Source organism: Ascaphus truei, chromosome 3 (genome assembly GCF_040206685.1).
Source record: "Ascaphus truei isolate aAscTru1 chromosome 3, aAscTru1.hap1, whole genome shotgun sequence".
NCBI classification, from domain to species: domain Eukaryota; kingdom Metazoa; phylum Chordata; class Amphibia; order Anura; family Ascaphidae; genus Ascaphus; species Ascaphus truei.
Genome location: NC_134485.1, coordinates 241,471,555 through 241,499,301, shown reverse-complemented (window position 1 = coordinate 241,499,301; position 27,747 = coordinate 241,471,555). Strand labels below are relative to the sequence as shown.

Here is a 27,747-nt window from a genome sequence, read left to right as displayed (position 1 = left end):
CCTGTGTTTGCTCCTCCCTCTTAATTCTTTCCCGGCCCCTATCTCAGATGCTCATGGACAAGGGGAAGTAAGGATATTTTATTATTTTAAAAAGTAATTGATTTAAAAAAAAACACATTTCGTTTGCCATAAACGTTTTCTGATTAATTAAAATGATTAATAATGTCTTTTTTCGACCGAAAAGATATTCATCACAATAATAATCGGTATCAAAACAATTGTTTTCGTATCGCTATTGCGGGAAATGTTTTGCTTATTGACCAATCTTCAAATTAGGGCAATCATTGTAAAATCGAAGCAATAGAACTTGATACATTAACAAGGAGAGATGCATGTTTAAAATGCATTACAAAGCATCGGTTTTACAGCCAACGTGCTCTTGATACACAGCCCCTTGGTCTTGATCACATTTCCTAGTGATGTAAGGAATGATGGTACTTTATTAACCCTTTGATGGCAGAGAAGCCTGCAGAACATTACTATGTCCACCCCTGTGGCTGTTAAAGTGGTAACGCAGGTGCATTTACGCAGAGGTGCAACACTAAAGTGAGACATTTCAATGACAAGGAAACATCTTTTAGTTCTTCCTTGGCTGGTACATTCCCTCTATGTAGTAACTACAAATATGTTTTTTTGTTTTTGTTTAGCTTTTATAAATTTAAACAAAGTGTAGTATTCTTATTGTGCAATGTATGTATTTTCAGAGTACACTGATTGTACGTGTGATACAATGCAAAACATTTGGTGTACATCTGTGATCAGTTGTTTTTGTTGTTTTTTCACCATTAATATTTAACAAAGGTGAGATCAACAATAAATATTGCTGTGGTTTATATTTTGAATAAGTCTGAATTTCTTGTATCATGACTTGAACTACAATGAAAAATAGAGAAATCTGCTGCACACCATAACATTTAAAAAATATACAGTTACCGGTCGGTGCCCCTGCAATTAGGGATAGCCTTTTTAAAAATTGGCTAATAAATAGTTATAAAAATCCTAAGTGCCCTGTGATGCTTCACTACTTTCTTGAATTACAATGAAACAGGGATCCAACTAAGTTACCTTGCTACGACTGGCATAGTGATGTGTACTGTGTGAGCGATGGAAACCTCAACAACAAGGAGATCAACAGTTTTATAAGCAGGATAGATAACATGCAAAATTGTGAGATGGAGTTGACCACAAGATAAACATTAATATCTAAGAAACAAGCCAACACCTTGCTTATTCATTTTGTATTTTGCTATGGACATAGTGTGCTCTTCTAACGTGCTCAGCTAGAGTTGGAGTCATGATGCCCCATCACAATAGATTGGCAGATGTTTACATAAGATTCCTTACCCTTATAGCGAGGCCGCCATAACATTAAAACTGATCAAAACCATTTCCTGCTACTCATTTGCTCAGCTCCACCAGCTCTTATCCATTCCACGTTAAACTACCAGAAGACACCCTTTGGTACAGAAAAGGAACATTATCAGGCCTTTAACACCATCTGTATCCACATCAATAATATGTGTTTTTGTTTATTTTTCAATACATTGTTGAATACATAACCAGTGTACTTTATTATAAATGTATCACTAAATCTGAATGAAGTTTCCTCCTGACTAGCATCTAAATTACCAGTCTAAACTGCGCTTACCTACATGTTGTAACATGCTGCTCAATATTACCCCCGACAGTCCCAATCACTGAGAAAATAGCAAGAAAACATTTGCATACAATAATTCAATTTGTGACACATTTGTATACTGCTGCAGGTGGGGAGCGAATGCATTATAAGCAAGAACAAAGGATTATTAAGAAAGTAAACCACACACGACCCACAGACCTGCAGCATACTGTAGGTATTGACATATTAACATTGTATTTTTCTTGGTGCTGCAAAGTACATTAGAACAGTCACTTAGGCCCAAATCCGGCCCAGATCCCCAAATGGTTGCTAAGTTTTAGCACGCCTTTACTCCCTTTCCCATGGATGGGAGTAAAGGCGTGTTAATCTTAGCATCCTTTTGTGGATCTATGCCTCAGTAATTGGACTTGTGGATCAAAATATATATTTTACCTCTGCCTTATCCAAATATTCAATGGCTCCTATTCAATATGCTGTGAAGCTCCATTCAAATGAATGGGATTAAAATGGTCTCCAACAAAGTGAAGCGGCTTCAAAACATACTCAATAAGGGCCGGGACCATGAAGCCGCGATGCAGGACATCGGCCCCATCTGGTGGTAACTGCCATTCAAGTCAAAAGTAGTTACCGCAAGATAGGGCGCGATGTCCTGCATCATGGCTTCGTGACGCCCGGCCAATGTGTCGTGTAACACTAACAATCTTATTAACGGAAACATCTTTAAATATTATGTAGCTCTACAAAATGCTCAAGAACACCTGAAAACAACTCAACCTTTAACCAGAGATACCATGAAAGCTTGCTTGCTAGAACTTTGTATATACCTTTAATTGCAACTGCTAGTTTATTACACTTGCCTTTTACAGCTACGGTCTGTTTTAATTAAGTAATAATCTCCTCAGAACAGGGCATTACTGGCCAAGAGTTGAAGGCTCGAGGCGAAGCCGAGGGACTTTAACACAGCCAGGGCATTATTGGCCAGTAATGCCCTGTTCTGTGGGGATTATTACTATTATAGGCTAAATGTAGGTTTATTTCATAAATAATAGACACTTTTGTATAGTTAAATAGATTTTTTTATTAAAATAAAATGGTAAATACATGAAACCACCTCTATATACTCTTACACTGCAGACATCTATATCCACACACTGCCGTCCCCTCTGTGTGTACACACACACACACACACACACATACACACATACACACACAAACTGCTGCTACACACACACACACAGCACACCACACACAACACAGCAGCTCTACACACACACAACACAGCACCTCTACACACACACAAGCACACCGCGCGCACACACACACACACACACACACACACACACTGGAGCTCTAGACACACAACACCGCACCTCCTCTACACTCACAACACAGCACATCTATACACACACAACACAGCACCTCTACACACACACAACACAGCACCTCTACACTCACACAACACAGCAGCTCTACACACACAAACTCTGCTGCTACACACAAATGCTACACTCATAAACCCTGCTGCTGACACTGACACACGCACACACAGTAGCTCTATACACAAACACACACATCAGCTCTACACACAAACTACTGCTACACATACAACAGCACAACACACACACTGCAGCCACAATAAAAAATGCAGCCACTTACTAAACTTTGCACTCTCCCCCCCACCTCTACACACAACACAGCACAACACAGCATCTCTACACACACACACACCCACACACACACATAACACTGCACCTCTTCTATACACAGCACAACACAGCACCTCTACACACACAAACTACTGCTACACACACATGCTACACCCATAAACACTGCTGCTGACACTGACACACACTGGAGCTCTATACACACACAGCACCTCTACACAGATATACAACAGCACAGCAAACACACACTGCTACTGACACACTCAAACACAAACTGCAGCCATAAAGAAACTGCAGACACCACTTACTTCTTAGCAGACCACCCCCCCCCCCCCCCACCACCACCCCACCCCCCCCCCCCACCACCACCACCACCCCACCCCACCCCACCCCAGAAAATTTCAGTCAGCTCGGGAGGGGGAGGAGTCAACCCATGGCTGAAACGTCCTGACCAATCCCCTGCCCTGTCTCAGAGCTATTACTTCATTCAGACGAATCCCCTGTCCTGTCTCAGCTGTTCTGAAAGCTGATTGGCTGGAAATAAACACATTGAAAACTACACACTGCAAGCTGCTTAAATTCTGGGCACTATCCAATCAGAGAGCAGGGTTTTCAATAATGCCCTGAATTTTACTGCTTTAGCCTATAATCAAATGTTAATGTCCCATTGGAACTTTAATATGAAAATTGGTAAGAAACCGCTACGATCTTATTGAATACCGTAGGAAGTCATCAGTTACCATTTTGAATATAATTACAGTTGTTTTCAACTATCGGCTCTGATTTTAGTTGCTCACAATAACCTATTCCTATCTGAATGCTCCATTAGGGGGAGTACACAATATGACAAACATTACATCAGTGTACCATTGATGCACATGATTTTCTACTATGTATATTTTGTAATTGTAATGCCAATGAAAATGTTTTGGACTGAAACAGCAGAAGCAATGTGAATGGAAAAGACTGGATAACAAGCAATTGCTATACATTACATGTTTTCATACAGTAAATGCAACAAAATCTTATTGTGGCATACAGTACATTTTGATTAAAGCTGCAGTTCAAGCAATATCCTGCATGTGTGTTTTTTTTAATAAATCAGTTCTGTAGTAAGAAAAAATACTTTTACATTTTGTTTAAAAAAAAAAAATTGAAAGACCAATTTTCTTGTATTCTAATTTTAAAAGCATTTTACTTGGAATACCACCCAGAGATTCCTGAACCAGGAGCACCGGTATTTATCATTATTTTCTTTGTTGGGGAGTGCAGCATTCATCTTCCTTTTTGTAAGTACTTTCTGTATATTTTGTTAGCACCCATATATCCCTATTACAGTGTTTGCACATACTGGCTGCTGCTGGCAGTACTCTATGGTATGTGGTATTTTGACTAAATTTATATATTTTTTTGTCTAAACCTGTATCAGGCCATAGGGGCCGAAACGTCATCATACTGGCTTAATAAATTCTTTTTTTCACTAGTAGAAATCCGTAGTGCCCAGGCTCTTCCTTCCCATTTTACTTGGAGCACCACCCAGAGATTCCTGAACCAGGAGCACCGGTATTTATCATTATTTTCTTTGTTGAGGAATGCAGCATTCATCTTCCTTTTTGTTTGTTTGTTGCTATAGCAACCATTTACATTCCCCATATTTAAAGATGTCGCCAAACTTTGCCGATCAATAGACGGAGAATGAATTGACCGGCAGCTATACAGTTCTTTAGGTAAGTAGAGATTGCCCACATGAAACTAATGAAGTAAAAAAAAAAAAACAAAAAAAAAAACGGGAGCCTGAACTGCCTGCCGCTTTAAAGCTGCAGTTCAGTCAATATCCTGCATGTTTGTTTTTTTTAATAAATCAGTTCTGTAGTAAGAAAAAATACTTTTAGCATTTTCTGTTTTTAAAAAAACAACTTTGAAAGACCAATTTTCTTGTATTCTATTTTAACAACCATTTGCTAAGGCACTGCCCCTTCATGTCCTGTCACAAGCCCTGGCACACCCCTTTGTCAGCCCTGCCCTCCCTCTAGCACATGTCAGTGCAGGAGTGCTCATGAATATTCATGAGCTTCCACTGAGAGACAGAAGCAGAAGATAAACAGATCCCTTCACTAATTATGTCACCAAATTTCGCCTATCAATACATGGAGAACGAATTGACCTGCAGCTATACAGTTCTTTAGGTAATTAGAGATTGCACACATGAAACTATTGAAGTAAAAAAATAAATTAAAAAAAAAAAAAGACTGAACTGCAGCTTTAATTGGATAATTACACATGAGCTAACCACAGCACTGCTTTCCAGCACAGAATGGTATGAAGGTAAAAGGAAAAACGCGGCAATTCCAAGTGCTGTGGTGAGTTGATTTATGCAGACATATCAACTCTTCTGATTTTGTAGAAGTCTCGGTGATCTGGAATCAGTCTGACTGATTTTTAGCATTTTGGGTCTCACGGGTCACATTGATAAACATCTGTATTTTCCCCTTATAAAGTATTTGGGGGGGGGGGGGCAATAAACACCAAATAGCAATGATTTCAGTCCTTGGAGATTGTGATCCCTATTTTTGTAATTTTGTCCCACATGTCCAGCCAAAATTCTTCTCCAGCACTGGGAAACAGATTTACAGCATATCAAATAGGAGGAGTAATAGCTAAAGTACAGGGATACTAGGGGAGAATTTGAAAACTAGCGCAAGAACCGAATTGGCTTTCAATGCAAAGTTAAATATTATGCAGAATAACCTTTGTGTTTATGTACAGGGCTACATGTGCTCTTTTAAAACAAGGTGCTCCTTCTTCTTTGCATCCAGACTGGACGTTCTGGTTTTTGATTGTAGTTCCTCACCTTCGGAGAAGCTGGGACTACGACTCTTTGAACAGCATTAGTATGTTTTTCTTGTCGTCTCAATTTGACTTTTTCCCAAAACTCCTCACTACTGCATAGCTGCAAGGTAAATGTTTACACTGAAGAATCAGCAGTTCTAATAATACAACATACATAGGAGCCTAATTAAAGTATCAAATATAATGCACACAACACATCCTCCGGATATATCTTTTGGGAGAAGCCTTAGCTTAGTAATTAATGTGTTGGTCTTGATAACACCACACGTTAACTTGCAGCCGTAGCCAATAATACTCACTGATCTTTACCAAATGTATTGCCGTCTTCTACCTCCTACCCATCATTGTCTAGGTATAACTATCACTGAGCTTTTCTCCCCTCTGAAAACTGCAAAGCAGAACACCAAAGATGTGAGCAGAAAATGTTTGTTTTATTGAACAGGGATGGTTAATGGGTTGGGAAAATGGCATAGAGTATGATTTTCACCAAGAGGACATGTCCCATCCCTATCTCTCTTTCTTTTCTCTTTACGATCTTTTCTCCTTGCTACAGTACCTTTCTCTTCTCTTTACTCTCTCCTTCCACAATGTTCAATTCTCTACCTCAGGGGTGCGCAAACGTTTTCCCCTGCACCACCCTGTCGGCTTTCCCCCCCCCTGCTTACCTTGTCTCCAGCGTTCTGATGTCACATTGACATGGCAACGCGACATCACGTGACCCCACGTAAAGCCGCCGAAGGTAAGGTAAGTTACGGCGAGGCCTTTGCCGCTCCCCCAGCATTTCATTTAAATGCCTTTGGGAAGAGCGCGGGACCTCTGTAACAGCCACACACACCCCCACCGTAAATCTCACATCCCCCCAGTTTGCGTACCCCTGCTCTCCCTCACTCCCACATACAGTATCTCCTTATTTCCTACTTTCCTCTCCCCCCTACCATCATATCTATCCACTGCACGTCTCTCCCTAGTTCTCTCATCACAGTGCCTCTGGGAAAGCATTGTAACATTTTGGCCAGACTATTTTTTCAGCTTTCCTGTCTCTGGAAATCTTATTGTCTCTCAATATTTCTTGTACTGTAGAGACATGCGGAACACAGTGAAGTCTGGTTAGCAGGAGCTACATATTGCTTACCTTCTGGAACGTTTTGCATGTTTCTGACAGCTGTTTGATGTCATTTGTATCAAGAAAAGACAGGATACATATCTTGAGCTTATCAGGCATTCGAACGATGAAATCACAGTGCCCCCTGCACAAATTTAGTACATAGTCCAGTGTGTCCTTCCCAAAGACTCTCTGTATTTGCTCTACATAACAAAATAAATACAATTAAGACATTTGGTCAAGGCTAAACTGCAACGTGAAAGGAAAGGTATCAACCACAACAGCTTTTTAGGCAGGTCGTCAAAGCAATTCCTCAAGTAGCAATCCCATCTACTTTTTTTTTTAAGATGTGTATTTTTACCTACGGAAACTAGAACCGCAGTATTTTTATCTCCAGGGGCCCATGTTTCTGGAGATACCTACCCGTTTAGATTCCGGTGCCTCTGCTTCCATACGTAGGTAAACAAAATGGCCGCCAAATACTGAGGGTAGCAGGACAAAAGAAAGCTGCAACGTCATCGTAAGGATGAATCTGTGGCTTCCTATTGAATGACTGTGAGCACTATCTTTGAAAATGCAGGTACACCAACAATTAAGAGGGGGAGGTTCCTGCCGCTAATAATAGAGGGGCTCTGTTTCCGAGGACTTCCCGGTTAAAATTCTGTAAAGAAAATCAATTTAAAAAAACTAAACTAGACAGGATTGCAGAAGAATGTGATCTCTAAGGGGGAGGGGTACTACAGTGCTGCTTCAGCATTGTGAGGAATGAGACACTCATATTTACAAAGAACTGCTATGCCACATAACACCTTCTGGCACTGCTTAAATAAATATGGCCTACAGAGTCGTCATTAAGGTTAACAGGCATGATTGTGTTCCCAGTTCTATGGGAGATGTGAACAGACAAACTATTTTGTTACAAAAAAGTAATACTGTGCATCCGTGTTTTGTTCTAATAAATATGCTCTTTTACTGGCCCTTGTTCAAATAGTTCTGACCTCTGAGACATTCTGATGGTTATTTGATTTTTTTATATCAGCCTTTTACTTTATTACTTCTTTAAATAACTTAAATTATTATTTTGCTCATGATAGGTAGAATGCATGACTATGGTTTCATGTGATGTTTGTATTCATTAATTTCATAACTATTTTGATAGTCATTGGATACGTCACCACATTGGTATGTCATCACAACATGGCATCACAACGTTGCTGCATCACCAACCAGCGTGCATCACCAATGTGTTCCAACGCATTGGGTATATATTGTGGTGTTTGTTTACTATTGTACTACAGTAGCTAATGTGCCTGGCTTCACACAGGTTGCAATACTCGAAATTACTAATGCCCGCCAAAATGACGGGGTTGAGTTTTTTTTTATTAAAGACTTCAATAACAACACGCATTACCTCTGACTTTTTTCTGTCCCTGCCTTCTCACCCCCTCCTCCTCTCCCCTCTCCTCTCTCCCCCCTCTCCTCTCCTCTCCCCTCCCTCATATCTCTCCCCTCCCTCAACTCTCTTGCTCCCATCCATCTCCCCCTCCTCCCTCTTTCCCCTCCTCTCACCCCCTCCTCCCCTTCACTCTCCCCCCTACTCTCTCTTCCTTCCTTCACTTTCCTTTAATACCTTATGAGGTCCCCAATTTCTTCTGCCTCTCTTCTCACTCCCCTTCTCCCCTTCTACCTCACCTTTTCTCTCTCTCTCTCTCTCCCCCCCCTCTTTCTCCCACCCAACACATTATGATGTCCCCAATTATTTCCGCCTCTCTCCTCCAGCATTCTTACTTTCTCCTCACGAGTCAACTGACTTCCTCTCTTTCTTTCTTTCTTCGTCTACTTTCTGTCTGAACTGTATAGCTATCCGACTCTCCTTCTCTGCCACCAGGCTATGTGAATTATGATGTCACATGCCAGATACATAGCCTACCAGGTACAACAACCACTGGCTGGCTTGCTTGTCAGAGAAATGTTAACAACTCCATAGAATTAAAGCGTATACATTAAAAAAAAAAACCTCTGAGGTGCACACCCTTCGGGTCTCCTTAGCATGCATGCAAAGCTTCAGGTGTCTAGGTTGCACGGTTTTAGAGCTACCGCCCTGACAGACAGAATTTTATTATTATAGACTGTACTGTATTGTATTTATTTAGTGCCAACCAGTGTGTGCAGCGCTCTATGGAGATAATATACAAGACATAATACAGGGAAGAATAATACAAATAGGCGCATAGTATACTGTACATAAGGAGGTTTGGAAGAAATCTGGATGTTGCAAACGTAGATTGGTGTACGTTTTTGTTCTAGCCAGGAACACTTTTTTTATGTCCTCTGGTAATGTAACTACAGTTACTATTTAAAGGTAAAATATGGCATCAGCACTTCTTGGAAAACGCTGGGAGCGCTGATTGCAAATTGTAAATAAATAAAAATAGCTTAGTGGTAATTTTACTGCCTTTGAAGGGGGTGAGCCTCGTTCTGTCCTCTCTCTTCATCACCCTGGGCAAATCACTTTATCTCTCTGTGCCTCAGGCACCAACCGGGGCAAAATACACAAAGCGACGTTAAGTCAGGGCAAGTAATGAGACGTTATCTAAAATAGTAATGGATCCTATTTTCCCTGGGTTTAATGTATATCCACAAAGGTAATTCTATACAAAAACAGCAACTGTTATTTAACTCCGTGGCACAGGCTTAATGTCAGGTTAAATTAGCGCTGTCTTGTGTTAGCTTCAAATAACATGGTGCTCAGCCTGCCTTACCTATAGCTGGCATTACTGCCATCCAGGCTCTCATATATAGGTTTTTGAGGAGAGTAGCAAGAGAGAGACATACATGTGAACAAAAATGACCACACACCTGAGATACTTGGGAAATATGCCAATTGGGATAAGCAAACTATATTCAAATGACTTAAATTAGCATGATCTCTCTCTTGGTCTAGATGGGAGTAATGTGTTCTGTAGGTATAACCTAGCATTAACATTAATTTCCTGAATTAACCAGAACACAGGAAAGTGGATATATATATATATGCAATGTTAGGGGGAACATCTATTTCGTATATTATACAGTAAGTACTACCATACGCTATTGAAATGTTATTCACTTTAGTGCAGGGGTGGGCAGCCTACTTTTCAATGTAGCCACAGGTGTGGCGAATTAGAAGTGAAAATAGCCACACCATGTAAAAATTGAGGTATTGTGTTGCGCATGCGAAAATTTTAAACACACACTGTTTGAACAAGTTTATAAATTCTCAGGGCCGTTCTATAGTGTGTGCGAACGCACGTGCAATTGCCGCATGCTTTTTGTGTGTATGCTGTGAGCGAGTGAGGCACTGTGTGTGTGTGTTATAAATAAGTTTGAAATAAATAAAGAAATACTTTAATAAAGTATTTATTAACATTGTACGTACACACACATTTCAGCGGCGGTAGCAGCGAGAAATCTTTCATTTCCTCATCTTCCCTCCCGTCGGTCGGTTCCACACTCGCTGCCATGCACGCGCGGCACCATTATAGAAAGGCTGACTAACCTCAGCAAACTATAACTGCCGCACGCGCACACGGCGCAGCAAGCGCACGCACTATAGAACAGCCCTCAGACCGCAACCCCCCTCCTCATCCTCCTCTCATGCCACCACCACTAGCCATGATTAGACATCATCATCACCATCTCCTCATCACCATCTCCTTTAACCCCTCTCATCATCTCCCTCAGCACCCTTGATCTCCCCCCAGCACCCTTGATCTCCCCCCCCTGCACCATTGATCTCCCCCACCCCCAGCACCCGTGATCCCCCCCCCCACAACTCTTGATCTCCACCCCCAGAACCCTTGATCTCCCCCCCCCCAGAACCCTTGATCTCCCCCCCAACACCCTTGATCTCCCCCACCAGCACCCTTAACCTCCCCCCCCCAGCACCATTGATCTCCACCCCTTCCCCGGCGGCACCATTGATCTCTCTCCACCCCAGCACCTTTTCAGCAGTCCCCCTCATCAAGCACCCACCCCCCATGCCTACCAGATCGCGCGGCAGTGGTGGCTGGCGAGCAGCAGTGTTGCCTGGCGGGTGGGTGGCTGGCAGACGGCCAGCGCATCACGCTGGAGTGGGCTGTTGGGAGGGGGGGTGTGCGTCATGCTGGAGTGGGCTGTGGGGGGGTGTGTGCGCGTCATGCTGGAGTGGGCTGTGGGGGGGTGTGTGCGCGTCATGCTGGAGTGGGCTGTGGGGGGGTGTGTGCGCGTCATGCTGGAGTGGGCTGTGGGGGGGGGTGTGCGCGTCATGCTGGAGCGGTCTCGTAGGGGAGGGAGCACACGCTGGAGTGGGCGGGGGAGCGCCACACACACGCTCCTTCCCTACCACGGAAGGGGAGAGGGGGGGTTGAGGGGGCCATCTCGGGGGGGAGGGGGGAGTTGAGAGTCCCGGCGGCCTTATTCGCCACAGTTTAACTGACAATTCGCCACAAGTGGCGAATGGCGATAGGGTTGCCCACCTTGGCTTTAGTGGGTCGGTGTTACTATTGACCCAATGTTAATTTAAGTTAGCATTGATGAAATAATACTGCTGAAATTAATATACTGTTGAAATGGACGATATATTTCTGAAATGGACTGGGGGGGGGGGGGAGGTCTCTGCAGAAGAATTGAAGGCAATGTTCTGTTTCCATTTTGTCTGTTATGTCTTTAGTGTCCATTTTGTGCATAAGAATGTGTGTGTGTGGTTTGAAAGAGATTCGCTCACAGTAGATTTACGACTGTGCCTGATGTAACGCCCGCATTCCTGATATCAAGAAGTACCTTTAGAGAGCTGTTTTAACCAGACTTTAATGATCTGTAAGATGATTGGTTTAAGAATTAAGGAGTGGTTATTATATTCTGCCTAGTAACCTATTTGAAACAAAGGAATCTAAAATGTATATAAAGCCTGCTTGGAAACTCCCCTGGCAGAAAGTCTCATTGACTTGTGTGTATGATCATACTCTGAATCTGTACAGGCAATAAACTACTCATTATATACAAACCCGTGTTTGTGAGTTTGCAAACAACGACAGCATTATGCTAAATAGCCTGATGGAGCTTAGTATATCTGGGTATTAGATTGTAAAAGTATGTTTTTTTTACCTGGATTGTAAAGTAATCAGGGACACTGTCATAAGAAAAAAATTGATTCATCTCTTTGTTTACTTGGACTACAATTTTTACTCCCATTAGTCTTAATTTCCTCTAAATAAATGACATACTGAATAATATAAAAGTACTGTCACTTTTTCTAATAATTAGACTCCACCATCCATCTTGGTAGCTACAAGAGTCTATGTGCTTAGCAAATAGGAAGTAGTTACGCTTGCTTTAATCAAACACACAAAGTAAATGTTTTTTGAAAATCTGTGAAATCTTGATCCTTGTGCAAATATTGACACGTTTATTGGACCAATATGAGAGCTCTTCACAGATTAATTTAGACACGAGTTACAAGACCTAACAAGTCTTTTCTTCACATGTGCCAGAACTGCTTGTGGACTCTTTCACCATCTATGATCATTTCTAATGTTAGTTGATTACCAGGTACCACTGTGAACACATGGAAATAGTATAAACATCAAAGATGGGGATCAAAGATATGTTGTTCCTAAGGATACAATTCAGTTGGCGATATTACTATAACTGTTGATATATCTGGACTTGGAACATATATATTATTGGATTGTACTTACATGTGCCCCCCTCCCTCTTCTCCCCCCCCCCATCCTTCCCCTCAACCTTTTAATTTTCTCTCCCCCCCCCTCCTATTATTTCTGTGCCACCACCCCACTCAATACTGTATTGTTCACATACATGTTAAAATGGCAAAATCACCAATAAAGTTTGAGTAAAAAAAATAATAATAATACTATAAACATTTCTATCACCAGACGCAGGGGGCAGGGGTAATGCCCATAATGACCTCCACGGTCATGGACTCGGACTGCAATTCAAAAAACACCTCTCGTCAAATGTGCAATGGATTGCCCCAACATGCCTGAGCATTGTGTGCCACAGATACATGAGTGCAAGGTGTTTCCTTTTCAAAGACCATTACGATACAATGGATACAGTTATCCCAAGAGATTAATGAAAGACGTTACACACGCTTAGTTCCTGGTACAAACAATGTATGCCTGCTCTTGAGAGTAATTAGGTTATTCAGTCTCCTGTAGGGAGTTTAAATGTTTAAGAAGTAGCTTGAAGTACCAATGAGTGATTTTCTGCATAGTTGCAGCACTATGGTAACTATTACATTACAGCCAGAGAACTGTCATAACAAACCTGGCTACATCCATTAACTTGTTTCATTGAAGGCATGTGATGTTTGGCTATGAAAGCATTTGGATAAACATTTCTAGCTGAGCAATCAATGTGTTAAGCAATACAGTTTTGACTTCATTAAGTATGTAGTTGCTAATCAATATTTCCCTTTAGGAAACATTCAGAATGTTTTGGGAAATTGCACAGGGATTCTGGCTTCTGATAGAATATATAAAGCTGTTTTTGTGGTATATGCCTATACTAATAAAAGAAGGTAGGTAGACAAAGGCAGTGCACTGCCTGAAAAAATGGAGGAGGCTAACGGTGGCAGAAAAAGAGTTCCTTTATTGGATAAAAGGATCAAACATGACCCCTGGATGTCACAGCAAACGCACACCTACGCGTTTCGGGCCGTGTGCCCTTCATCAAGGTGTATCTCCTTGTACAATGAATGGAGGAGGGTTAAAAGTAATTAATTCTTCATTAAAAAACATAATTCTGCAACATTCGAAAGGTGATTGCATAAAGTATGTAAGGCTGTGTACCATTATTAAATCTAAGACTTGTTTGACAGAAAATAAGTTGTTTAATTGCTTGATAAGAAAATAAACAGGTAGAACAAATTAACTTTAGAATGTCAATTTCTGACACAGGAAGCAGCATTTAGACTTCTGCTCAATGCATTGCTAATTTTGATCACTAGGTCCCCATTGTGTAGCACATACGAATATCATCATACATATCCCTTCATATTTAATGGTCAGGTTTTACTGATATTCATCAATGGCCCCATAGAGCTTCCAATAAAAAGAAATTGACACAGGGAAATAAAGTGACTTGCCCAAGGTCACAAGGAGCTGACACCAGGAACTGAACCAGGCTCACAAACTCAGTGATACCAGAGTCAGGGTCTTCGCTCTCTGAGCCACTGTTTCAGCCCTGACTTCAGTATACAACAAAAATAAAAGCGCCAATGCAACATCCAAATGACAAAGTATATTATACTGTAGTTAAATACTTATCTGTTTGACTTCTAATAAGTATGGGTCATACAGTTAAACTCTTTAGCCAAAGCATTAAAACCTGCAGCCACATCACGGCATGACCCCTTTGCAGGTCCTCAAACTAACTGTGAAAATTCTCATTTACCTCTGTAAGGGAGGGAAAATGTCTTAATAGACCATTTGTGACAGGGCCTTTCCCCGGTTTAAAAAGGCAGCACATAAAGCCTGTAGCTGATGAGTCCAGCAGAGAGCAGGTTAACTTGGTTAGTCAGTTAGCCAGCTTTCACCTGGCTCATCGGGCAGGTTTAAATGTGTGCTGCACAAACTGCATGGAGCTCTGTATCATAGGGGAGGAGTGGAAGATAAGGGAAGGTTCCCTATAAACAGTGCTACAGCAAAAAGGGGGTACAATGGCAATTGTTGCTCAAAAATGTATGAATAAGCAGGTTTAGGATAAGGTCTAAATGAGTGATTAAGAGTATTGGACCCAGTGCATCATAAAGCAGGAAGTGGTATGATAGAGTAATCTGTCTTTAATGAGGGTACATTTGTAATGCTAGAAAAGCACCTCACTAGACTTGAAAAAACTCTCTTACCTGCGGCACTTTTACTGGTCAGCAACTCCCCCTGAATCCATAAATGGGGAGAATCAAAACTCTTCTTTGAAACCTTTATCCATTTATTGCGTGCATCACGCTGAGTAAGTAAACATATTGAAGATTATCCAAGGATAGCAGCGGAGCACAGCTGAAGGATGGGGTCAACACCAGCAATGAAGAGGTTAAAAATACTTCTTTAATGAGACATGGTGCAAAACGGGGGGAGACAGCAACAACTCTAACGCGTTTCAGGCTATGCAGCCCTTTTTCAAAGAGTGAAGTATTTTAAAGAAGTATTTTTAACCTCTTCATTGCTGGTGTTGACCCCATCCTTCAGCTGTGCTCCGCTGCTATCCTTGGATAATCTTCAATAGGGGAGGAGTGTGCTGACAGAGAGAGATCCCAAGGAACCAGACCCTCTGTTCTAGGACACAGCGATCCCTGGAGCCCTCCAGAGGGTGCACCCCACGGACACCAACACAGACCCGGAGACTGATATAAAAAGCCCCCTGCTTACAGGTAAGTCTTTGGGGTCAGAGGTCGGCAAGAGGCCTAGCCTCCCAGCCCTGCATTTAGGGGCTGAGTCAGCCCTCACAAAGGGATAGGCCTGTTTGATTTGTTTTTGCTTACATGAAGCTGTACTGTTTTAAAGCTACAGGCTAAAAAAACAAAACACTGTTTATTTCCGCAATTTATGTCTCCCTGGTTGTACCTCTGCACTCATCTCCTAAACCATTCTTCCACATTTGCATGAAAAAACCTGCTAATTAAAAACAGTTTAACTAAATAGACCCCCACCCGGTCGCAGATCGGACCCCCTAAGGTGTACTAGGGCCTGGCTACATGTCTGAATTTGGTGCATACCTGCTGGCAACAGGAGGGCCTGAGTCTCCCGCGATGGTATGAGGGATGACACCTAGGTCCATAGGCGCCTGTCTCTTGAGGGAGCTCCCAATGGAGGGTGTCCCTTAATGTCTATTATGATATGCCTGTGGTCTGGTCCCAGATCGCAGGCCGCGCACACTGCGTGGCGTCCGTCACTGGTGCACTAATACTGATGCTTGCTATTGGTGAAGAATGAACAGGAAAAACCAGGGGAGCGGTTGCACCTTAAAATAAAAACAAAATCTACATGGTGTAAAATTGTTGGCACAATGAAGTGGTTTCTAAGAAACTTAGAAAACTGAATAGGGAGGCTATAGTGACATATAACCAACCAAACAAATATGGTAGAACCACAGGAGGAGCTTAAGATCTCAAGTAGAGACAAAACACATAGACATAGACAAAAAACATAGACTCCTGATGAAGACGTCATTTTAGAGCGTCGAAACGCGTTGAGTGTGACCCTGAGACTGAGAGAGAGAGAACGTTGAGCCCGTGACGTCATCTCCAACCGGCCGGAATTCCGGAAGTGACGTGACGGCTGTTCGAGACACAGTCGGGTGGCGTGCAGCAGCAGCAGCGATCGGCAGTGTGATCGGTGATCGGTGAAGTGCAGTAATCGGAAGATTATATACTCCCTATGCTGTTTATCCTTTTGGATCCTGTAAGCCTCCATTTCATTCGTTTGTGGATAAAAGTGTTTGTTTTATCCCTGTGTTTTGTCTCTACTTGAGATCTTAAGCTCCTCCTGTGGTTCTACCATATTTGTTTGGTTGGTTATATGTCACTATAGCCTCCCTATTCAGTTTTCTAAGTTTCTTAGAAACCACTTCATTGTGCCAACAATATTACACCATGTAGATTTTGTTTTTATTTTAAGGTGCAACCGCTCCCCTGGTTTTTCCTGTTCATACTGTTTCTGGACCTTGAAACAGTCCATCGAAGGGTTTCAGTGATTTTTGTACCAATACTTGCACTTGTTGATGTTTATTTTATTATCACATTGCACATTTGTATATTTTATATAATTCACTTAAAACAATTTTAGTATTAGAGCGCCATCTACTGTTTGTTTTCTATTGGTGAAGAATCCCTATCTATGGGTCTTCCCTGTAGCAACCACAAGCTGAGGTGAGCCAGGGCCTAGCTGGGATCTAGAGGAAAATCTTGCCTAGTTCAGGGGCCACTGGCACCCTGAACAAATCCTCACCCCTTGCTGTCCCTGCTCCAACTGGCATGGTACCTAGCACGCAAAATGTATCTATATCTCACTCTCCGTGAATCCTTGAGCCCTATTGACTCTCCTGCTCAATGTGTGTGCATCACCTGGGGCTGCTGGGACATGTACTCCTGTGCGGAGCATGTCTAATGAATACCACACTAACTCTGGCACCTGTGCATGCGTACCTGCTCCATTGCGCATGCGCGAGAAAACAAAATGGCGGTGCCCTACACCGGCATCCTCAGAAGAGCTCCTTACACCTAGCCGGGTCCGCCCGTAGCTCCGGCGGCACCCGGGCAAGCCGGCAGTTGCCCCGCCTGCAGCAGAGGTAAGCGGGGAGCCCGGCTACATCTATATAGCACAGCGCACCGGAATGAGTGGAAATACAGGTGTATTCAAGACACAAACATATATAGTAACTCACATTAAATATAATTAAGAGCAAACTTCTCAAAGTCCAAGGTGAGAGCTGGACAAGTCCAAAGATGGTTTACAGAAGGGGCCCAGCGAGCCAGGTCCCAAGACGTCCGCTCGCAGCACACGGGAAGAAGAAGAGATGCAAAATTGATTGCTCAACAGTTTCTTACACCGCTGATGCGTCCAGCACACGGCCACGTGCACGGACACCAAATGGGAGAATCCTCTACTCACAACAACAAACAGCTGCGCCGCTCGTGGTTGACCAAGAAGTTCTCCCTGCATCCATGATGACGTGAGAGTATAGCGTGACGACCTCTACGCGTTTCGCACTGGAGTGCTTCATCTGGGGATCTTCATCAGGACCCCCTGATAAAGCACTACTGTGCAAAACGCATAGAGGTCGTCACACTAGACTCTCACAGAACAAGAAAAGCAACCAGGTACATAAGGAAACACAATTAGCTATTTGGAAGATGGAATTGTAATATACAGTATGGCGGATCACATGCTAGGGTTGACAGGTGTCCGGTATTGAACTGGACTGTCCTGTATTTGGACACTGTGTCCAGTAAAAATGTAGAGGTAATACTGGACATACATGTGTCCACATATTACCTCTTTGGACATAGTGACCTGACCGGCTTGGGGGGGTCGCTGGATTCCCCCAAGCAGGGAGAGAGTAGGGCTGTTGTTAAGGGGCTGGGCAGCTTCCTCCATCCTGATTGGCTGCATTACCCAGCAGCAGCCAATCAGGAGAAGAAGGTGTGGAGGTCGAGCCGCAGAAAGGAGGAAACATCATGGAGCGGAGAGAGGTGAGAAGTGTGTGTGTGTGTCTCGAGCACATCGCACCTTTCCCCATTGTGTCCAGTATTTTTGGCGAAGCCACCTGGCAACCCTAATCACATCTAGTATTTGACTGCAGGGCCTAAGACTTATGCACGTACATAATGTAGGGACATTGCAGGGTAAGTAAAATGACGTGGTCAAGGATTATGTATTCTCCTGAAACTTACTATGCATCTCTTCCTCCTCCAAGAACTCGCTGTTTGGTTTCCTTACTTCCCGTGGCAACGTCTTCCTGTGCTCAGCCCGGACAGAGATCTTCCAGGATTTCAGGATCACCTGGGAAAATGCAGCATACATCACAAGGCTGATGTTAGTACTAACACCTGTGCAGATCTACTATGCTGATTAAAACCGCGAGTGTGGTTATACTGCAGAGCACGCTTGCTTTGTGCTGTGAAAGTACGTATGTGCAGATCCATTCACTAGGTACAACTTGTGGGGATATAGCAGCAAATCATCCTACAGACATGCCGGAAGCTGGTACAGTATAGGACCTATGTGATAAATCCGGGCGTGAAAAAACTGGGGTATATTCAATATGTTAAAAACCCTCTCTGCAGTGGATGACGTCACTTGTTCCATGCTAAGGGAAAGATCCTCAACACATATGGAAAAGAGAAATAAAAGAGAACATAGCGTAAAACCATTTACTGATAAAAATTTTTTTATTAAAACAACCTAATTTCACTCACAAGTGTAGGTGAGTATAAAGCCTTTAGAGCGTATAGAGGTTGCCCTGAGCTTTCTTTGGGTGCGTTGCGGTATTGGGGTTCTCCCAGCGCTCCACTCTCCGCTCGCACAATCCCCTCTGCCAGCTGCCTGATCGTCACATGCACGGTCGTGCGCTGGCGTAGAATTACTCCTCAGTACTTCCCAAATACAGCTCTCCAATCGCCCAAAGAAGGCTCGGGTAGTATATGCTCTAAAGCAATGGCTTTCAACCTTTGTTTGGTTAGGGAACCTCAGAATTAGAGTGTGAAATTCTGGGGAACCCCAACCCTCGCCGCCATGTCCCTGTCTCTCGTGCCTCTCCCCCCTCACGATCCCTCTTACACTCTCGCGGAACCCCGGTTGAAAATCACTGCTCTAAAGGCTTTATACTCACCTAAACTTGTGAGTGAAAGGTATGAGGTTTTCTTTACTTATTTTTCAGTAAATGGTTTTGTGCTATGTTCCCTTTTTCACTTTTATTTCTCTTTTCCATATGTGCTGAGGATCTCTCCCTTAGTATGGAATAAGTGACGTCATCCACAGCAGAGAGGGTTTTTGACCCATTTATATGCCCTGGTTTTGTTTCGCGCACGGATTTACCCCATTGGATACCTTTTGCCCAGACTTTTTTTTTATAGTCTGAACATTTGAAGCTACGTCTCAACGAGGGCCTGGAAAGTATATGTGTATCTATGAAATTTAGTGAGACATGCGTAAAGTTTTTGTGTTTAATTTTCTGTTTTGCTGTATAGGACCTACAGTGAGAGAAGCGGCATCTCCGAATAAAAATGTATCACAGATTACATAGTTACATAGTATATGAGGTTAAAAAAAGACATATGTCCAGCGAGTTCAAGCAATGTTTAAATGTAGCCGACTGAGATACTCATTATATATTAGTATTTATATTGATCCAGAGGAAGGCAAACAAAAATCCCAGTAAAACATTATCTGATTATGTCTCATAAGGAGAAAGATAAGATACATTGCTTCCAGACTTCAATGATGGCAATCAGATTTCTCCCTGGATCAACCATCCTCCTAATGATTAACATTAGGTATACCTTACTCTACTAAAAAGACATCTAACCTTTTCTTAAATGTATCTATTGTATCTTCCATCACAGTCTTCATCGGTAGTAAATTCCCAATTTTAACTGCCCTTACTATAAAAATAGAACCCTTTCCTCCTGGTGAAATCTTCTTTACTCCAATCTCAAGGGATGACCATGTGTCATCTGTACTGTCCTTGGGTTGAAGTTACCTCGAACCTTCCTTGTATTGACCTTGCCTACATTTGTAAATAGTAATCATATCCTCTCTTAGACGCCTCTTTTGTCTGAATGCAGAGACTTTATCTAAACAACTCATGTGCGCACAGGCTCAGGGCAATTAGGCTTATAGTGAGAGCTCAACACAAGCTCAAAAACGTTAATAAATGTTGCAGAGTACAGAGGGAGTAAGACTTAATGTCTTTGGTGGCGCCACTGCTCCCAGTCCTCGAGACCGAGGTTGTCGCGGCACCGAAGGATTACCCCTGCAGGGGTCCCATTGAAAAGCATGGATCCCCCGCAGAGCAATCGCAGTAGGCTTTTACTTTTTGTCTGCGGAACTGGGGACAGTAAGTCTTACTACATCTGTAAGTCAAATGCATGTTTTGCCTTCCTCAGGTCTCTCCGGTACTGAAGGGAAATGAAAGGAAACTGTTCAGAAGAGAGTATGTGCACCAACTACATGTTAAAGCAACAATCACACCCTCATTTTTTTACCCATTGTGTTTTAAAGGATGGAAACCTGGGGGGAGTGGGGGGACGGTGGTTGAAAATAACACAGTTCAACATTTTGATCCATATTAACTGTCATCAAGGCAGCAGGACTGGCACATTGCTGATGTTCCCATAGCTGCAGTTTTAAGTGTTGACTTGCAGGGGGGCATGCATTGCATTGCTAAGCAATGGTTGGTGTGTTCTGGTTATCGTTTCTGAAATTGCATCCTGTATGACAGATTCACCAAAACCTCATTCCCTTATGCAGATGCACTCCCTGTCTTAACTTGTTTTATTTCCCCAGTACTGAGGTTATTCTGAGTTGCACATCATGCATATGATGTGTTAGGAGCAATCTGTCAGGCAGAGTTGCTTCAAAATCTGGATACGGCTGGAAGTGATTAGAGTGATAGCCGCCCAAAGCAGTTCAAGTTAAAATCATCTCAAACTGGATGTACATGATTTCTCCATAGGAATACAAACAACAAGAAAGAGTGCATCGCGAAGAAGTCACACCGTAATAATCAGAATTTACCTCCTTTTTGGTGATGGTAAAGTGGTAAAAGTCTTTGCTGGGGGCAGGAGCCTGGCGCTGGGCTTCATACAGCGTATCCTGCAGTAGGGACGTCATTGTGGATTTTATGTTGTCACCTGCAGATCGCTGCTTCTTGTCGAAGAGTTTCTAAGTGTCTGCTAATATGTGTGTGCCACAAGCCTCCTTTTCCATTGGTCTGGCGTAGTCGTCTTGATCGGAGAACATCACATTCCTGGGTCCCGCCTGCTGAATATAAGGGCTAATCTTTAATTCCCTGAACAAACTTGACTTTGTTTACAGAGTGATAAACAGAAAGTGAATCCCTGCGCTTCTCCCATTGTGCTAACAATATCTGGTGAAAAATATACATAGTGAAACCTACGTCTGTGTGACAAAGGAGACTTTTGGTTGCATCTTTTGATCAAATTATGACAAGTCTGCTAACCAGCGTCAAGGTAAGTCTCAATAGCAGCTCTCTATGCTAAATGCATACACATTGTAGTGAATTATGTGCAATATGTGAAATATGCCCTGAAGGGGTTAATAAACAAAGCATATGCTTCTGTAGTGCAGTTAAAGACTGGTATACCAGGAAAGGTACTCACATGTAGGCAAGTCTTAAGGCACTCACTACTTGTGAGGGGGAAGGTGAATTTGCAGGGACCTTACTGGGAGATTATATACCTTGACAGGAGGGGCTAAAACCTCCCACAAGCTGCTCAATAAGCAGTTACAGGTGGACTGGATAAATGCATTAATCACACCCTAATAGTGACGCCTTCTGGAAGCGTGCTGCTAAGGAATTATTTCGGCACAACAGAACATGTAAAACAAATATATATATATTCACCGCTCGTTTGTTTACAGAGTAACTTGGTTCGTTTCTTTCAGACCGACCGCAAGTAGGAAGATCGAAACCCTTCATTGAATACTAGCAGACAGATTACCCTGTACAGTAATAGTGTTTATCCTTATTATAATGGGATCATTTCCCTGAGTTATAAAACACTAACAATTTGCATACTGACTTATTGGAAAAAAGGTTTGTAATCATGTTGATTCATTTAACCTGTTCCTCATCTGATGGGCCTATCTATCAATTGCTGTTGGCACTGGAAACATATTGTATATTTATGTTTTATGCTGGTGTCCATGTTGGTATCAGGTAAATTGGGGCACTTCTGAAAATCAATCATTTGTCGTTGTGATTTTTTATACATAGATTGATCAGAATTCCCATATATTGTTGCTTCTCATTCATTCTTGTAATTTGCTTCTATATTTGCTCAGAATTGTTTCATCAATATGTTGTCGGTTTTTAATTATTCCCATCAATTATCCTGTCTGTCAGTTTGGCCATTTAAAGCTTAATGCCCTGATCCTTCTTGCAAAACATGTAAAGAATCTGAATAAATCAGACTCCTTGATAGAGACTATTTATAGGGGTACACTCCAGTCGGGAGACCCCTCCAGAGGCATCCGCCTAAGGATCCACCTGAGAGAGAAGCAGCACATTACAGCGCGGAGCCAAGCCGTTGATCTGCGGAGTCCCATTGTTTGTCCTGGTCTGGACTGAGACCAGGGAGGTATTGACAAGTGCACCAACGGGCCCCAACACAGGGAAGCGCACTATCCCCCCCACACACACAATTTGGGGAGGAACTTGCTGGTGGACACTCAGGGATTAAGTGCCCAGGCACTCCAGTACTTTGGGGTTTCCAACCGGGTGGTGTTATTGTGGAGTGATAATCTGCTAGCTATGTTTTGATTCTGATGCATGAATAAGGTGTGTTCAGTAAATACCGTTTACATTAAGGTGTGTATTATTGTGTATATGGGTTCCGGGGAGGGACTCCTCCCACTGCGCTGGGATCCCTCGCCGGTGGAGGCGCTGCATAAGATAATGAGTATACCCCAGGCTCCCAGTAGTGGAGGCTCAGGCCTCTTGTGAGCCGAACAGGTGACAGCAGCACAGGTAGTTTAAGTACACAGGGGGGTACAAGGGCTACATTAGCAAAGACTTTTAAAAGAAATAAAAAACTGAATAGAGCTCTAATTACAAATCATGTATAGTGAATTCAAACCGCGCTCTTGCATCCTAGCAGGATCTTGAAATAGATCAACTCTTCCCTCTTGCAGCTGATGTGGTGTGAAGGCACCCCTCCTCCACCAATACCGTCGTGGGATGGCTCCAAACGTCAGGTGTCAATGAGAAAATAAACACAAAAGCGCAGTATGAATTCCAGTATGAATCTCACTCGGGCACAGAGGAAAAGTCTCTAGCTGTTTGTGGGAGTACTGGAGCTTGTTCTACCAATTGACTCAGGCACCTGATGAAGCACTGTATCGTGTGAAACGCGTTGCGGAATTCACACAGTGCTATTGGTACACAGTCAATTGGTAGAACAAGCTCCAGTACTCCCACAAACAGCTAGAGACTTTTCCTCTGTGCCCGAGTGAGATTCATACTGGAGGACCGGCGATCATGGTGGGCTACTAAACACTGGTCCTGCGAGAAGCCGCAACCCGGAAGTGACAACAACGTGGTGCCGAGCAAGCCAGCCCCTGCGCGCGGGACTGATTGTAAGCCTCAGCACCTACCCCCTGTGCCTAGGAATCCATTTGGACTGTTACCCATGCACTGCTCTACTGGACATATATATCCCTATATGTAAGTTTTTACTTGTTATTTTATTTCATTGTTTTATATAAATCTTGACCCTTGGTGCGCTTTTGTGTTTATTTTTACAAATCATGTAGTTTATTGGTGAACGAGCAGTCAGAGTACTACGTCTCGGGTCCATCCTTGGACCTTTCATCACGTAAGTGATAACTCATAAAAGTAACGTTTATATACAAATAACCCAATCAGTTAAATGTAGTGGCTGATGACGTCACACATGAGCGTAAAAACGAACGTCCAAAGCGTGTTGACATCAGCGCCCCCTGGAACACACCAAGTGAACCACAAGCAAGTGGTTAACATTGCTTCATAAACTACGGAAGCTGCAATGGTGCAAACATATTTTTTGTGACTAAACAGACTATCACAATATACATCCAATCTATAGTATAATATCAACACCTATAAACAAATGTTCAAAATATGAAGAACATATAATATAGTTCAATAAAGTACATATGCATGTATAAAGAAAAGCAACTGTTTATATCCAAAAGTGCATGTGTATATAAACAAAAACATAGAAAAAACATCAACATCACAATTAACAAATAAAAATCTAATACATTTTAATCAATGTAATTAAATAGATAAACAAATATCATTGACTCATCCTAAAGGGAACCGCGAATGCGTCTATCTACTATATGAACACCAATAGGGTTAATTTAAAAAAAATACCTAAGATTTAACGACTCCTACTAATAGTGTCTAATGTGAAAATCCGTGAAGAAAGAAATATTGGGGCACAAGCAAATGTCAAATGAATATTGCAAATAGTGAAAATAAAAATAAAGGAAATAATAATAATAAAGTGACACAATGGAATGGCACATAGATGGTGTAGGAATAATCTATAGATGTACTCATACGGCCATGTGTGGTACTGAGTGTCTCTATGGGTATCTTTAAGCTGCTCCTTCTCTGCATCAAGAAAGAAAGGTGGAGAATGACCTCCTATATTCCAATGCTAAGACAATCATGTAGAGGTATATGGAAGAGTATACAGCCACTGTCCAAGTTCAACAAGAGAAGGGGTCTCAATGCAGGTAATATAAAGTAATAAAGTTGATGAATAAGGGGTGGCTTTGTGGTATGACTTAACCAACCGGGGGCCAAATTGCAGAAAAAAGAACTAGAGGTACATGGTGATCTGACCGCAGACACACCACCTGTAAACTCAAATAATATCCCAAGCTGCTGCCCTTAACCGATTAGTGTCCTGGCCACCCCATCAGCTAATCTGTGTAAGTGGAAGAAACCCCCGTAACCTGAATGATGTGCGGGTACACAGCTGCTGAGACCAGGAAAGCAGGGCGCTCCTGCGCAAGGCTCTAACGGATGCCGCTACCGCTGTGCCGGCCGGTGCACGCACCAACTCCTCAGCCCGTCGATATGGATGACGAAGGGGCCGCGTCCAGGTAACAAACAGCTGCGCTCTGACTGGGGACCCGGCATGCAGTGCGCTCCGGCGCGTAGATCGTCTGGATACCGCCTCCGCTGGATACTGGTGATTAGCACCTGCTAATAGTATGAGACCTCTGTGTGCTCCATTTCAAAGTAGTGAATAAAGTAGAAAAAATGAATGGTCACTACTCCCTTGTACCGACACAAGCTTTGTAAATTAAAAGATAAATTTTATTACAAAAAAAGGCTGGACATCATGGATAAGACCACTCTGACGCGTTTCATCCCGACATGGGGCTTTATCAAAGAGACATCTTTATCTCTTTGATAAAGTCCCATGTCGGGATGAAACGCGTCAGAGTGGTCTTAGCCATGATGTCTAGCCTTTTTTTGTAATAAAATTTATCTTTTAATTTACAAAGCTTGTGTCGGTACAAGGGAGTAGTGACCATTTATTTTTTTCTACTCTGCTCCTTCTCTGCAGCAGGTCACAGGTTCTCCCTTCATTTTTTTTCACAGTGGTAGTCTCAGTGCGTATGTAATGGAAGACAGCGCCAAACAAACAGATTTAAAAGTGAATTTATTAAAGTAAAAGTGAGTAACAGTACAACTCACATGGGAATAGCTGCTCCAGGACCGCGTCGCCGACCTCCCGCTCTTCGGTGCAGTGTACTCCTGATCATCGCGTCCGATACACAGGACTGTAATCCCAAGGTGCAGGCGCCAGCTACGGTGTCCTCATACAGTCAAAATACCACTGCAGGTCTCTGCATGAACAACGCGTTTCGGATGTGATAATCCTTCGTCAGGTTCATGCATAAGACCTGGAGTACCATACCTATATAGGGCTGACTCCAATTAGTGTCATTAACCCAATGCTCGTCTTTTTTTTTTTTTTTTTTTTTCAATGTTTTTATTAGGCATTTTTAGAGAATACAACGTTTCTGACATATTTTGTTGCCTAACATTTTCCAAAACATATTTTTTAAAGGGGGGGAAAGAAAGGCAACCTAAGTTGTCCAGAAAAGAGGGGGGGAGCCTTCGTAGAGAGAAGGTAAGGAAGGAGGGTGGTGGGGTAGTTGAGGGGGTGTGAGGGAGGGGTGAGGGGGGGGGGTGGGGAGGGGAGGGTGTTCTCGTCCTACTTGGCTGATAGGGTGTTGCTGGTGAAATTCGTACGAGTTTTTTTTTTTTTTTTTTTCTCTCCTTATGGGGGGGGAGTTAGACTCCCACCCCCCTGTGCTGGTCGGGGCGCTCTGGTAAAGTGGAACCAAGGTTCCCAGATATCTTCAAAGGCCTGGGTTTTTTGTCTGATGTTGGCTGTGAGCCTTTCCATAGTCATTACTTCCCCAATCCTTTTCTTTATCGTATTGAGCGCTGGCGTAGCTGTTTTCCTCCAGGAGGCCGCAATACAGCATCTCGCCGCTGTGAGAATGAAGGATATTAATTTCCTGGTGGGCCGAACTATATTCGGCATGGGTGCAGCCAACAGGAAGGTCAGTGGTTCAATAGGAATTTCTAGGCCGGTGACCTCTTTTAAAAGAATTTGGACCTTGGCCCAGTATTTCACAATTTCTGGACAGGTCCACCAGATGTGGGCCATGTCCCCTCTATTACCACAGCCTCTCCAACATTGGTCTGATGCCAGAGGGTAGATCTGGTTTAATCGTGCTGGGGTAAGATACCAGCCAAACATGATTTTATAGATGTTTTCCTTAATTGTGGTGCAAAGGGAAGTTTCTGAGGCTGCCTGCCAGATTTCCTCCCAAGTCTCTCTTTCTATATTAACGTTTAGATCAGCTGACCATCGCAGCATGTAGTCGTGCTGTGTTGGGGACGTTGAGCGCATTAGGATATTATATATATCAGAGATAAGTCCCTTCTGGTGAGACTTGTCCTCACACAGGAGTTCAAACGAAGTGAGAGTGGGGTATTCTGGATGAGGGCACGTAGTTCTAACAAAATTTCTAATTTGTAGATATTTAAAGGTGTCCAATTTTGTAATTTTAAATTTGTTCCTCAGTTCTTGGTAGCTCAGGAGCTTCCCTAGGCTCAGTACGTCGGCAATCGCCTCTATACCCCGTGTGTGAAAGTGGGCGAACAGCTTAGATCCGCATCCTGGAGGGAAT

At 42.8% G+C, this 27,747-nt stretch overlaps 1 protein-coding gene across 2 annotated transcripts; it reads right to left on the bottom strand.

The window, feature by feature from the left end:
* Window positions 1-3,700: 3,700 nt before the first annotated feature.
* On the bottom strand, window positions 3,701-22,216 carry LOC142489519 (F-box only protein 36-like). 2 transcript variants are annotated; one of them, XM_075590455.1, is made up of 5 exons: window positions 22,137-22,216; window positions 21,532-21,777; window positions 18,687-18,795; window positions 7,286-7,458; window positions 3,701-6,253 (listed from the first exon to the last, which is right to left on the bottom strand). In XM_075590455.1, the coding sequence occupies exons 2-5, from the start codon at window positions 21,625-21,627 to the stop codon at window positions 6,086-6,088; spliced, it is 546 nt and encodes a 181-aa protein (XP_075446570.1). In that variant the 5' UTR covers window positions 21,628-21,777; window positions 22,137-22,216; the 3' UTR covers window positions 3,701-6,085. The 2 variants fall into 2 exon arrangements, with proteins under 2 accessions (XP_075446570.1, XP_075446569.1); XM_075590454.1 differs by having other exon boundaries at window positions 21,532-21,774; window positions 22,137-22,208.
* Window positions 22,217-27,747: the final 5,531 nt, after the last annotated feature.